The sequence below is a fragment of the Dama dama genome, chromosome 10 (assembly GCF_033118175.1).
Source record: "Dama dama isolate Ldn47 chromosome 10, ASM3311817v1, whole genome shotgun sequence".
NCBI lineage: Eukaryota > Metazoa > Chordata > Mammalia > Artiodactyla > Cervidae > Dama > Dama dama.
In genome coordinates, this window is record NC_083690.1 from 4,778,005 (window position 1) to 4,790,685 (window position 12,681).

The 12,681-nt window shown below is 46.2% G+C and overlaps 1 protein-coding gene across 1 annotated transcript in view; it reads right to left on the bottom strand.

Moving 5' to 3' along the window:
• The window catches only part of TRAP1 (TNF receptor associated protein 1), a 50,380-nt gene extending 39,412 nt beyond the window's left edge, over window positions 1-10,968 (bottom strand). The window contains exon 1 of the mRNA XM_061152710.1: window positions 10,854-10,968. Within this exon, the coding sequence (XP_061008693.1) occupies window positions 10,854-10,929 (76 nt within the window). The 5' untranslated portion in view covers window positions 10,930-10,968. The remainder of the gene's footprint in view (window positions 1-10,853) is intronic.
• Window positions 10,969-12,681: the final 1,713 nt, after the last annotated feature.

Here is a 12,681-nt window from a genome sequence, read left to right on the forward strand (position 1 = left end):
GAAATGGGCTGAGGGGGCTGCTCTCAGGAGGGGAATTGGTGGCTAAGGGTAGCAGCTAAAGAGAGATGCTTTTCACTGCACACTCCTCTGTACCTTTTGAATTGTGCTATGTGTATCAATACCTATTTACAAAGTAACCTACTCACAACATTCTTTATAAAAAGTACCCAATTACAAAAAACATTAAAAAGAAGTTACTAGAGACATAAAACACACTTATAAAGAGATATAAAAAGCTTGGGGAAATGCCCTTGAATAGTGTTTAAAGGTGCCAATTCTCTAGTCTAATTTTTAAAACATGATCCCACTGAAAAATCAAACAGGATTTTTTTCACTATTCAAGCAAATTCTAAAATTCATATGGAAAAATAGAAGTGCACATACAGCCAAGACATTTTTGAAAAACATGAGGAAATATTAAAACACATTAAAGCTACAGTATTAATTTCTCCCCTCACTTATTATATCAGAACAAATTCTAGATGAACTATAAAAGTGAAAATAAAAGTTAAAAGTACTAGAATTACAAAAAGTATTTAAAATAGCTTTGGGCTTCCCGGGAGGCTCAGCAATAAAGAATCTGCCTGCCAATGCAGGAGACGCAGGGCCAATCCCTGGGTCAGGAAGATCCCCTGGAGAAGGAAATGGCAACCCACTCCAGTATTCTTGCCTGGAGAATTCCATGGACAGAGGAGCCTGGCAGGCTATAGCCCATACGGTCACAAAGAGTCAGACGTGACTGAGCATGCATGCAAGCAAAATTACTTTATCATTACTCACCCACTTAAAGTGCACAATTCAATGACTTTTAGTATACTTACAAAACCATCATCACTATAATTATCACCCCAGAAAGAAACTCCACACCTATCGGCAGTCACTCCCTGTTCTCCATGCCCCCAGCTCCTGGCAACCACTTTCCACCTCTATAGATTTGCCTGTGGACAGTTCCCATAAATGCAATCATATCATACATGGTCTTTGTCTGGGGCTTCTGTCACTGAATGTTGTATCTTCAAGGTTCAACCACGCCGTAGGGCATAGCACACGTCGCTCCTTTTTATGGCTGAATAGTATCAATTATGTGGACAGGCTACATGATGTTTATGTCATCAGCTGATGAGCAATTGTGCCATTTCTGCTTTTTGGCTATTCTAAACAATGTTTCTATAAATACTGGTGTACAAGTTTCAATATTTAAATTCTCCTGGGTGTAAACCCAGGAGTGGAATTGCTAGTCAAATGGTAATCCTAAATTCAATCATTTGAGGGGCAGCAAGATGGTTGGTTTTCCAAAGTGCTGCACCATTTTCTATTCCTGCCAGCAGCGGGTGAAGTTTCCAGTTTCTCCACGTCGTTGTCAGCGCTGGTTTCTGCTGTGCTTTTTATCACAGCCACCGCGGTGAGGCTGACGCGCTTCCTCACTGTGCGGGGACCTGCACTTCCCTACCCAACGACTACTGATGGTGATCATTGCAGATTTTTCCTTAATGACTTGAGAATAAGGAAATCTGTCTAAATAAGATACAGATACACAGCCCAAGAACAAGACACACAGCCCACATATTTATGGACAATGTGAAAATTAAGGTCAAAAGAGTAGACCTTAAAAGGGGGTAAAAAAAAAAGTTTAATGCGTGAAGTGATAGATGTTAACTAATTATGGTGATTATTTTGTACATACAAATAACAAATCATTATGTTGTACAACTAAAACTAATATAACAATCATGATTATATGTCAATCATATCAACAGAAAAAAATACAAAATTTTAATGAATAAACAAAATCAATTAGCAATAACCACACTTTAAAAAAATTTAAGTCAGTGGGCAAACACACTAGAGACAAAAAAGTCTGAAACACAGGGCAGAGGGCTGGTTTCCTTGATAACAGAGCACTAACAGACCTACAAGAAGGCGGCCAAGGGCAAGAGAAGAGTGGCAACTCGCAAAAGAGAGAAACATCAATGGCTTTGAATCATAGAAAGGGATGCATTACCACACTCGTAACTAAAAAAGTGCCTTTTCAAACAAGATAGGAGATTTCCCTGGTGGTCCAGTGGTTAAGAATCCACCTGCCAATGCAAGGGATGAGGGTTTGACCCCGGGAGGGACACGCCATGGGGCAACTAAGCTGGCATGCTGCAACTACGGAAGCCCGCATACCTTAGAGCCTGTGATCCACAAGTGAAGCCAACGCAATAAGAAGCCTGCACACAACTAAAGGGGAACACATGTAAACCCACGGCCGATTCGCGTCAATGTACGGCAAAAACCACTGCAAGACTGTAAAGTAATTAGCCTCCAACTAATAAAAATAAAGGGAAAAAAAAAAAGTAACCCCCACTTGCCACAACTAAAGGAAAGCCTGAATGCTGCAATGAAGATGCAGCACAGCCAAAAATAAATAATTTTTTTTAATAAGTAAAATCAGTAACATTTTCACTATCAGACTGACATTTATAAAGCACTGTTGTGCTAGCACTGGTGAAGGGTAAAAAACTGTTGGCAGTGCTGCCAGTGACTTTAAAAAAAAAGAAATGAAGCTAGCAAACAACCTAAAGGTCCATCAGGAGAGGGGTAAGTGAAGAAAAAGAAATGCAAAAAGGCAAACTGGTTGTCTGAGGAGGCCTTACAAATAGCTGTGAAAAGAAGGGAAGTAAAAGGCAAAGGAGAAAAGGAAAGATATACTCATTTGAATGCAGAGTTCCAAAGAACAGCAAGGAGAGATAAGAAAGCCTTCCTCAGCGATCAATGCAAAGAAATAGAGGAAAACAATAGAATGGGAAAGACTAGAGATCTCTTCAAGAAAATTAGAGATACCAAGGGAAAATTTCATGCAAAGATGGGCTCAATAAAGGACAGAAATGGTAGGGACCTAACAGAAGCAGAAGATATTAAGGAGAGGTGGCAAGAATACACAGAAGAACTGTATAAAAAAGATCTTCATACCCAGATAATCACGATGGTGTGATCACTCACCTAGAGCCAGACATCCTGGAATGCGAAGTCAAGTGGGCCTTAGGATGCATCACTAAAAACAAAGCTAGTGGAGGTGATGGAATTCCAGTTGAGCTATTTCAAATCCTGAAAGACGATGCTGTGAAAGTGCTGCACTCAATATGCCAGCAAATCTGGAAAACTCAGCAGTGGCCACAGGACTGGAAAAGGTCAGTTTTCATTCCAATCCCAAAGAAAGACAATGTCAAAGAATGCTCAAACTACTGCACAATTGCACTCATCTCACACTCTAGCAAAGTAATGCTCAAAATTCTCCAAGCCAGGCTTCAACAGTATGTGAACCATGAACTTCCAGATGTTCAAGCTGGATTCAGAAAAGGCAGAGGAACCAGAGATCAAATTGCCAATATCTGCTGGATCATCGAAAAAGCAAAAGAGTTCCAGAAAAACATCTACTTCTGCTTTATTGACTATGCCAAAGCCTTTGACTGTATCACAACAAACTGTGGAAAACTCTTAAAGAGACGGGAATACCAGACCACCTGACCTGCCTCATGAGAAACCTGTATGCAGGTCAAGAAGCAACAGTTAGCAACTGGACATGGAACAACAGACTGGTTCCAAATCAGAAAAGGAGTACATAAAGGCTGTATATTGTCACCCTGCTTATTTAACTTATATGCAGAGCACATCATGAGAAACGCTGGGCTTGGAAGAAGCACAAACTGGAATCAAGACAGCCAGAAGGAATATCAATAACCTCAGATATGCAGATGACACCACCCTTATGGCAGAAAGCGAAGAAGAACTAAAGAGCCTCTTGATGAAAGTGAAAGAGGAGAGTGAAAAAGCTGGCTTAAAGCTCAACATTCAGAAACCAAAGATCATGGCATCTGGTCCCATCACTTCATGGCAAATAGATGAGGAAACAGTGGAAACAGTGAGAGACTTTATCTTGAGGGGCTCTGAAATCACTGCAGATGGTGACTGCAGCCATGAAATTAAAAGACGCTTGCTCCTTGAAAGAAAAGCTATGACCAACCTAGACAGCATATTAAAAAGCAGAGACATTACTTAGCCAACAAAGGTCCAAATCGTCAAAGCTATGGTTTTTCCAGTGGTCATGTATGGATGTGAGAGTTGGACTATAAAGAATTGATGCTTTTGAACTGTGGTGTTGGAGAAGACTCTTGAGAGTCCCTTGGACTGCAAGGAGATCCAACCAGTCAATTCTAAAGAAAATCAGTCCTGAATATTCATTGGAAGGACTGGTGCTGAAGCTGAAACTCCAATATTTTGGTCACCTGATGTGAAGAACTGACTCACTGGAAAAGACCCTGATGCTGGGAAAGATTGAAGGCGGGAGAAGGTGACGACAGAGGATGAGACGGTTGGATGGCATCACCGACTCAACGGACGTGAGTTTGAGGAAACTCTGGGAGTTGGTGATGGACAGGGAGGCCTGGCGTACTCCAGTCCATGGGGTCGCAAAGAGTCGGACACGACTGAGCGACTGAACGGAACTGACTGAAGTGCAGGAAAGGGTGCCACATGGTGACCCCAGGGCTCTGGGCATCAAGACCCAGCAAGTGCAAAATGGGAGGGGCTGAGTGCACAGGGTCCTGCCCCGGGGCAGCCCCTCTTCTTTCCCGAGGGAAGCGGGGTGTGAACACCCCTTTGCCACAGAGACTTTTTTTCAAACCACTGGGCAGTGAGCTGAGAGTCCAAACGGAAGATTTTTCATTGTTATGGTAAACATCACTACCTTCTCACTAGTAAAAACAGAAAGCAGTTTGCTCAGGAAACTGTTACGAACGACGTTAGCTTGAACTCTAACTCCATACCTCCTCTTACCTACTGCCTGCATCTCCCTTGTGCAGTTGAGGGAAAAAGTGGGACGCTAACGCCCTCACTCAAGAGCACCCCTAGCGCGGCCCTGGCCGCCCAGCTTTCCCCCCCGGTTCGCCAGCCCAGTCCTGTCTCAGGGCCCTGGCCTCGACTGCTCCCTCTGCGTGGAATGTCCTTCCCCAGACACCTTCACCTCTTCCCCGGCTTTGCTTACATGCCACCCTGCTCGTGAGGCCTCCCCCCGCAACCGCCCCTTCTGCTGGGATCCCGTTCCCACTCCGGTCTCTTCACGGGGCTTAGCGCAGGACATCCCCACAGCGCGTTCCCATCCGCGCTGACCGCACTCCACGGCAGCACTGCAGAGGCCAAGACTCCTGCCCATCTCGTCTCTTGGGTGCCCACAGTCCCAGGCCCACTGCAGGGGTGTCTACAGAACTGATGCCGCCACGCTCCGGGGCACACGCTCCCGTGGCCGTGACAGTCTGAGGTCACAGGCCCTGGACAGACACGTGGTCATTTCCCCGGAAGGTACAGCCACAGGACACAGGGTTTCTCAGAATGCAGGCCAAGATTGTTGGTTTTGAAGCCAATTCAGTGAGTTAGGTCAGAATTTTTGTTTGTTTAATGAAACAGAAAGTAAAAGAATGCATAGGGCTTCCCTGGTGGCTCAGTGGTAAAGAATCTGCCGGCCAATGAATGAGACACAGGTTCGATCGGGAAGATATGGAAACATCCCCCTGCCTCAGAGCAAGTAAGCCTGTGAGCCACAACTACTGAAGCCCGCTTGCTCTAGAGCCTGCGCTCCGCAACAAGAGAAGCCACCGCAGTGAGCAATCTGTACACCCCAACTAGAGAGTAGCCCCCACTAGCTGCAACTAGGAAAAAGCCCACAGAGCAATGAAGACCCACCACAGCCAATAAATAAATAAATAAAACTATAATAAAAAATTTTTAAAAAGAACACATAGCATAATCCGGTCAAGTATTTACAAAGCTCTTTCAGCTAAGTATGTACATGTATTTGTCCAGTATATGCATATTTGTAGGTCATGATATGAATGCATTTCTTACTGGAAAAAACGGGACAAAAACATTTGCAATTCACTCATCTAATATCAACCTAACATTTCTAAGTTAAAGTTTCAGATTCTATAAAAAGAAAAATTAATAAATTTACTTGTAAAGTTTAAAATTCTGCAAACTAAAGGTACTTCCAGATCAATGAAAAGGAGAATTAACCTTCTCCCAAAAAGGGAAAATACAATACTGGAAAAAAAGTTCTTTGGAATGTAGCCTCAGGCTTTTTCTCCATAACACCGCCAACTATTTTACCACAGTTTTATGCTCTTTGCTCCTAACCGTGAAATTCTCTGCTTTTCAGTAAGTTGGTTTGGATGGTTCCATTATCTCTCAAATTTCACCAGATATCTCAGGTTAGCTATTAACAAGTGAATTTTGTTTATTAAGTTCTGTAACCACTTGAGGTAAGTCCTGTTTAAAGTGTATCGATATTCTAGACAGAAAGCTTTTCACTTTCTGTGTATATATCAAATAAAGATTTCCTTTAAAATTTTCTAGTTCTTATCTCTAGCATTCCTGAACATTTTCACTATTCCTTACCGTTTCATGACCTGTTCTAATCATTCACTACTAAGCAATACTGACACTATCAAGAAACATCAACTCCTGAATACAAAGAAACATAACCAAACCAAACGGGACAGGCATTTCTGAACAGCCAAAATACAACACATAAAACCCACACGCTGAGCTTCAGTTAAACAAGAATAGCCTGTTCCCTCCTCTCCTCTCCTTAAAAAAAAAAAAAAAAAAAAAATTTGCTAACAAAGTTTTGATCTAGCTTTCCAACCCTCACCTGAAAACAGAGAGGAGCAGGGAACACAGCTCCAGAGGCCTGGCAAGTTCAAATGAAAGTAACAGAGGCTAAAAACAGAAACACTCAGGACACAGTTTCAGTGTGGGATGTTTTACAGACAGAGGAGTTGTCACAATCCAGTGGTCCTGCAGGCCTCTGTGTGTTACAACAGAAGACCCTAAATTAACATTCGCAGTGACCTTGAAAATATCAAAGAAAGATTCTGTTACGCTGCATCTGTGATTAAGTCTTTTAGAAAGATTTCTCCATCACAAAGGTTGAAGTGAAATGTTTTACTACTCTACAAGTAAGTTTCATGGAAAATCCCCCCAGGACGCCACTCCCTGCAAATGCTGGGATGTTGATGTGTGCAAACTTCAGAAGGACCACAGGACATGCTTTGCTCCACCTTCCCAGCGCACGTCAGCTCCCTCCCTACCCCGGCTCTTTAGGAAGACCGGCACCAACTATTTTGTCCTCAACAGTATTGCTCTCTGTGTGTGTGCGTGCGTGCAGGTAGTCATGTACAACTCTTTTTGACCCCATGGACTGTAGCCTGCTTGCCAGGTTCCTCTTGTCCATGGGATTCTCCATGACAAGAATACCGGAGTGGGTTGCCATTTTCTACTCCAGGGGATCTTCCTGACCCAGGGATCAAACCCAGGTCCGCTTCTCCAGCATTGGAAGGTGAATTCTTTACCACTGCGCCACGTTCTTTACCACAGCTTGTTCCTTTCAAATATGGTATTCATTTTGGCTATCTCAAAATTAATTCCTAATATCCTAATCACATTTCTTGATAATACAACCGTTAAGTAACAGCCATTCTTTCAAAATTAGTTACACCCACGACTCAGGTACTCCTAAATTCAATTTACCTGATCTCTGAGCAAAAGCAGGTGGAAATATTGCACCCAAGTAGACACTGGCTCTCCAAGCTACAACTTTCATCACCTTTGAATTTCTAGTGGCTTGAGCAGATATAACCAGCGATAGCAGAAACATCTGGAAATCTACCTTTACTAAATGCTACAGAACTACAGGTAAATCTCTGTGTGGACTAAGCAAACAGCAGCTTCCTAGCAAAATGCTAGTGTTCTGTATCAAGAATGATTAGAGGGTGTTTGAGAAAAATTCTAGGGGCTTCCCTGGCAGTCCAGTGGCTAAGACTTCGCACTCCAACGCAGGGAGTTGGGGACTTCTCCAGGTTAGGGAATTAAGCCCACGTGCAACAATGAGGACCCAGTGCAGTCAAAATAAATAATTAAGTTTTTCAAAAAGAAAGAAAAAAATATCTAGCTGCTGCACTGAAGGTACCAAGAACACAGGAGAGGAAAATCCTCTTTGAACTTGAGAGTGAAGTGGACACATTTTCACTGATCCAAGCTGGTATCCTGGTTTGAGAGGAGCACTGGGCTCTGTAACAGTCTCTCCTCTGTCCAGTTACAACCTGGTATTTTGACACTGGGGAGCGAGAACTGTTCATTTTTCCTTCAGTGCTTACTCGCCACCCCGACTTCCCGCCTCCTGCAGCCTGAAGCTATACGCCCAAGAAGCTTGGGGATCTTTCTTCTTAGTTCTGATCAATTCCTCCACCAAAAACTAATTAGGTCTTTGCTCATCTATTACATTTGGGTTGGTCTGTTCTTCTGCAGACAGTGCAGATCATTCAGGCCCCTCATCCTAACCAAGTATCCCATGGACTAAAGACCACGTGGTGCCTTCTGGACAGCAGGCCAGGCTTCTGTCCACAGGCTTCTCTGGTGATGGTTCTAAGCCCCAGCACCCTATACAGATGGTACTGCCATTCAGAGTTTAAGCAGTTAACCATCAAAATCTTTATCGTCATGCTAAATTAGCAACACACACAGCTGCTTTCCTGAGAGAGGGAAATTTGACTGGCAAGTGACTCCCCACATCCTGAAAACAGCCTGGAACTCCAGAAGTCTGCCTGAACTCTTGTGAAGAAAATGCCAGCAAAGGCTCCAGATGGTAGAGAATAGAAAAGTCAGCTTAAGCACCAACCATTCTTACTGTGGCTGCCTCACAGTCCTGTTTTTGCAATGCCAACCAAGACAGTAAGAATGATACAGGACTTCCTGGTGGTCCAGTGGTTAAGAATCTACCTGCCAATGAGGGGGACACAGGTTCGATTCCTGTCCAGGAAGATCCCACATGCCACGGAGCAACTAAACCCCTGCACCACAACTATTGAACCTGCACACTTAAAACCTCCACAAGAGAAACCAGCACAGTGAAAAGTCCTCACTCACCGCAACTCAAAAAAGCCTGCCCACAGCAATCAAGACCCAGGGCAACCTAATAAACAAATGATAAATTTTAGAAAAAGAATGGTACAAAGAATGAATTATAAACACACATGATCAGAACATCTTAGAACACGAGGAGTAAAAAGAAAAGAAAATCTCTTTCTTTCTCTCCAGAGGGGAGCGGGGTGGAGAGACAAGTCAGCTACCAAAAAACACAAGAATCAAACTGACAAAACTGCTTCCTCCCCTTTAATGAACATGCTAGAAGACAATAGAGAACTACTAGTCTTTGAAGGAAATTATTTTGACCTGGAATGCAATACCCATCCAAACTACAAGTATGAGGGCAAAATAAAAATAATTTAGACACGGTGGGGCTTAAAAAATATACAACACATTGTCTTTTTCTGCAAAACTAACAGGAGGGTATACTCTGGTAAAACAGGAAATAAATCCCAAAGGAAGGAAGGTGTTGGATACAAGTAACAGTAATAAAAACTACAGTTGTCTTATCTGTTAATGCATGATATTTTCAAAAATCATTGTTTAAAAAAAAAAACTGCAACATTTTAAACTCAGGTAACAGAAAAAGCTGTAAAACAGATGAAAACACTCTTAATGTTTCCCATGCAAATATAAGTTAAACAACATATAATACAAGTTTGGAAAAGAGCTAATACCCAGTGTTGGAGAAGATGCCTTGCTATAGGTGGTTTCGTTCCCAGCTAATGGGAATATAAATTGCTTAAGCCTTTTTGGACAGTAATTTGGCAATATCAAGTAACATTTTAAATATGCACACGCTGTGAACCATAATTCTAAAATTTTAATTCTGTCATTCTAAATAAATGCCATGCATGGTCACAAAGATTAACTACTCACCCATTCTAAACAGCACTGTAATGACCAGAGCAAAAAAAAAAAAAACCACCAAAACAACCCCCAAACCGCCAATCAAACCAAACCCTCCGAAATCACCTTTATAAAGTCCGCCAACAGCACACAACGTTAAGTAAACGATACGTCGTCCGTAACATAGACTGCTACGTGGCCGTTGTAAAGTCATAAACTGATACATACAAACAGAAAACATATATGAGCCATCCTGAGCTTTAAGAAAAAAAAAAAAAATCTGTAGCACAAAGCATAAACGGTTTAGGCCTTTTTACGTAAAAATCATTAGATGTGTATATTTATATGTGTGTAACTGAGTGTGCAGAACCAGGAAGGAACGCCAAGACGTTCACCCGCCGTGACTTCCGAGTGGGGAGTGAGAGAAGGGGCTGCGGTCATGGGTTTTTTCCCAACATTGATTTGAGCACCTCCCAATTTCAAGCCCTGGGTTACGGAGGTCAACAACCTAGAGTCCGGGGCTGCGCGAGGGCCCGGGGCCGGTTCTCTGGTTCGCCGCCGCGCGCCGGGCCGAGCGGGCCCTCAGGTGTGTCGAAGGGACAAGCGACCATTCCACTTGGGGGAGGGGAGGAACCGATCGCAGCCAAGGGGCTGAGGTAATCCCCCGAGTGAAGCCCGTTGCCAGCGCACACGCGCCCTTTGGTTTCAACCCCCCGAAACTGCCGACGGCCCCTCCGCCTCAACCTGGCCTGACCAGCTCGCTGGGAAGCAGCCTCTAGTGCAGGCAGTCACGCGGGCCCGGGCTCAACCCCGTCACCTCCGGGGAAACCCGCAGCTCGGGCCGAGACAGGTGCCCCCAGGACGCACCGAGAGCTCAGCGTTCGCCGCGAGCTGGGAGCATAATCCTCACAGAACCTCCCGCGTCGCGTGAGAGAGAGCAGCCACCGCGCGTCCCACACAGAATAGGGGTTGTGGGGACCCGGAGGCTCCGCGCGTCCCCTCCCCCGCTCACCTCCCACCCGCCCTTTTCCAGTCGCCCTCACCTCCGCAGGCAGCCGCCAGGGCCGGCGCCCGCAGGCGGCGGCCCCACAGCAGCAGCGTCCGCAGCTCGCGAGCCATGTCGTTCCTCCGGCGTCCTGGGCAGCCACGCGCGCCGGGGGCGGGGGCGGGGCGGGGCTTTCTCCGGGCGCGGCGCGGTGACGTCACGGCGCGCGCCCGGCTGCCGGTCCACCGCCCGCCCGCGCCAGCGGGTGGGCGGGGCCCTCTGTGGCTCTGGCGCGGCCGGCCTGCGCGGGGACAGTCGGGCACGGGGGCGGGACCCCCCCCCCCCAGGACCCCCCCCCCCCACGACCTTGTGTCACGTTGTCAAGGGAGACGGCCGTGCGCGCGGGGCCGCCCGGGCACTAGCCCGCCAACTGAGCCTCGGTATGTGCGTCCCAGAAACCGGGTGCAAATATTCGCACCCACCGCGATCAGCGTGAAAAGGCGGCTCCGGGGCAGAAGTAGTTAACATCTTCGGGGTCTTTGTCCCCGGCCTCTGGTCCAGACCGCTGGAAGTCAGTCTCTTCCAACCAAGTCAGGTCAGATATCTAAAAAGAGTGAAAAAGGAGAATTTCAGGCTTGGCTTGCTTACACCAAAACTCTGGAGCCAAGGCCCACCAGCAAAACTGGGCTTATGCATTCATTACAATTATCTTGCCCTTCTGGAGGTGAGTTTGGTTGCGGATTCGGACCGTCAACGTCACAGAGCTCCAAGTCACGTAAAACGCAGATTCTCTGGCAACGCCTGAAGTGGGGTCAGGCGGCCCCCTGATGACTGAGGTACACTGAAGACTGGCTGCCACAAACGAGTGGCAAATAACTGCACAGAAACGAGTTGAGATTGTGACAGGATCTGTAAAGGACAGGAGCCGGGAGAGTGTCCTCCAGTGGGGCCTGGACGTAGCTGAGGCCGCGCGGGAGGGGATGTGACAGGGAATACTTACACAAGGAAGGTGTCAAGCATGATCGCCAAGTTCCAGGCTTAAGCAGCTGAGAAGGGGAACCTTGAAGAGGTGGGCCCATCTGGATGGAAGAGCCGGAGGTTGCTCACCTGGAGACTCCAGCAGCCTCCTCACTGACCTCCCCCACCACCGCCCCCATTCTCTGCACAGCCGCTGACGGTAGACTCCTCAATCAGGGCACTCCAGGGATTACCCTGCACATAATCAATCCCAAATTCCTCCCTCAGTCTCAGTCCTGCATAACCTGACCCCTGCCTGATCCCTCCCTCACTACAGTCCAGACACAGAGCTAGTCCCAGACAGAGACCGAGCTGTCTCAGCCTCACATTTCATGTGTTGTTCAATCCATTCAGGAAACCGTCTCTGGTAAGTGCTGACACATTGGTGGATGGGGCAATAGATCTAGCCTGGGGAGCCCTCTTATTACAGAAAGAGGAAGTGGTATTTAGCAAAGGGAGGAGGGAAACCTAAGCTTCAGTTGGTGGTGGGGTGGGCCGACCTCTGCCAAGACAGGCAGGACCCAGGGCAAAGTTATCGGGCTCCAGACACACCTACCAAGGCCCTCTGTTCTCTCTTGGCCTGTGGCCTTCAGAGATATACCCTCAGTCACAGATCTTTGTGATACTGAGTCCCCTGGTAACCCAGGGAACTGTGGCTTTTTAAAGTGCCCAGGAATCCAAGCCAGTCTTGAGGAGGTCATGATAAGATTTCAGGCCCTACGCGAATAAGAAAAATGGAAGAAGGGAAAGGATGAGTAGAGGCAGGAGTACTTGAGTAGAGTTGATGGAGACCGGTGGGGAGTCGCTTGGGGAGAGCAGAGAGAGAAATGGAGGGAGTGGTAGGCAGAGGGAGACCCCTCAATCTCTCT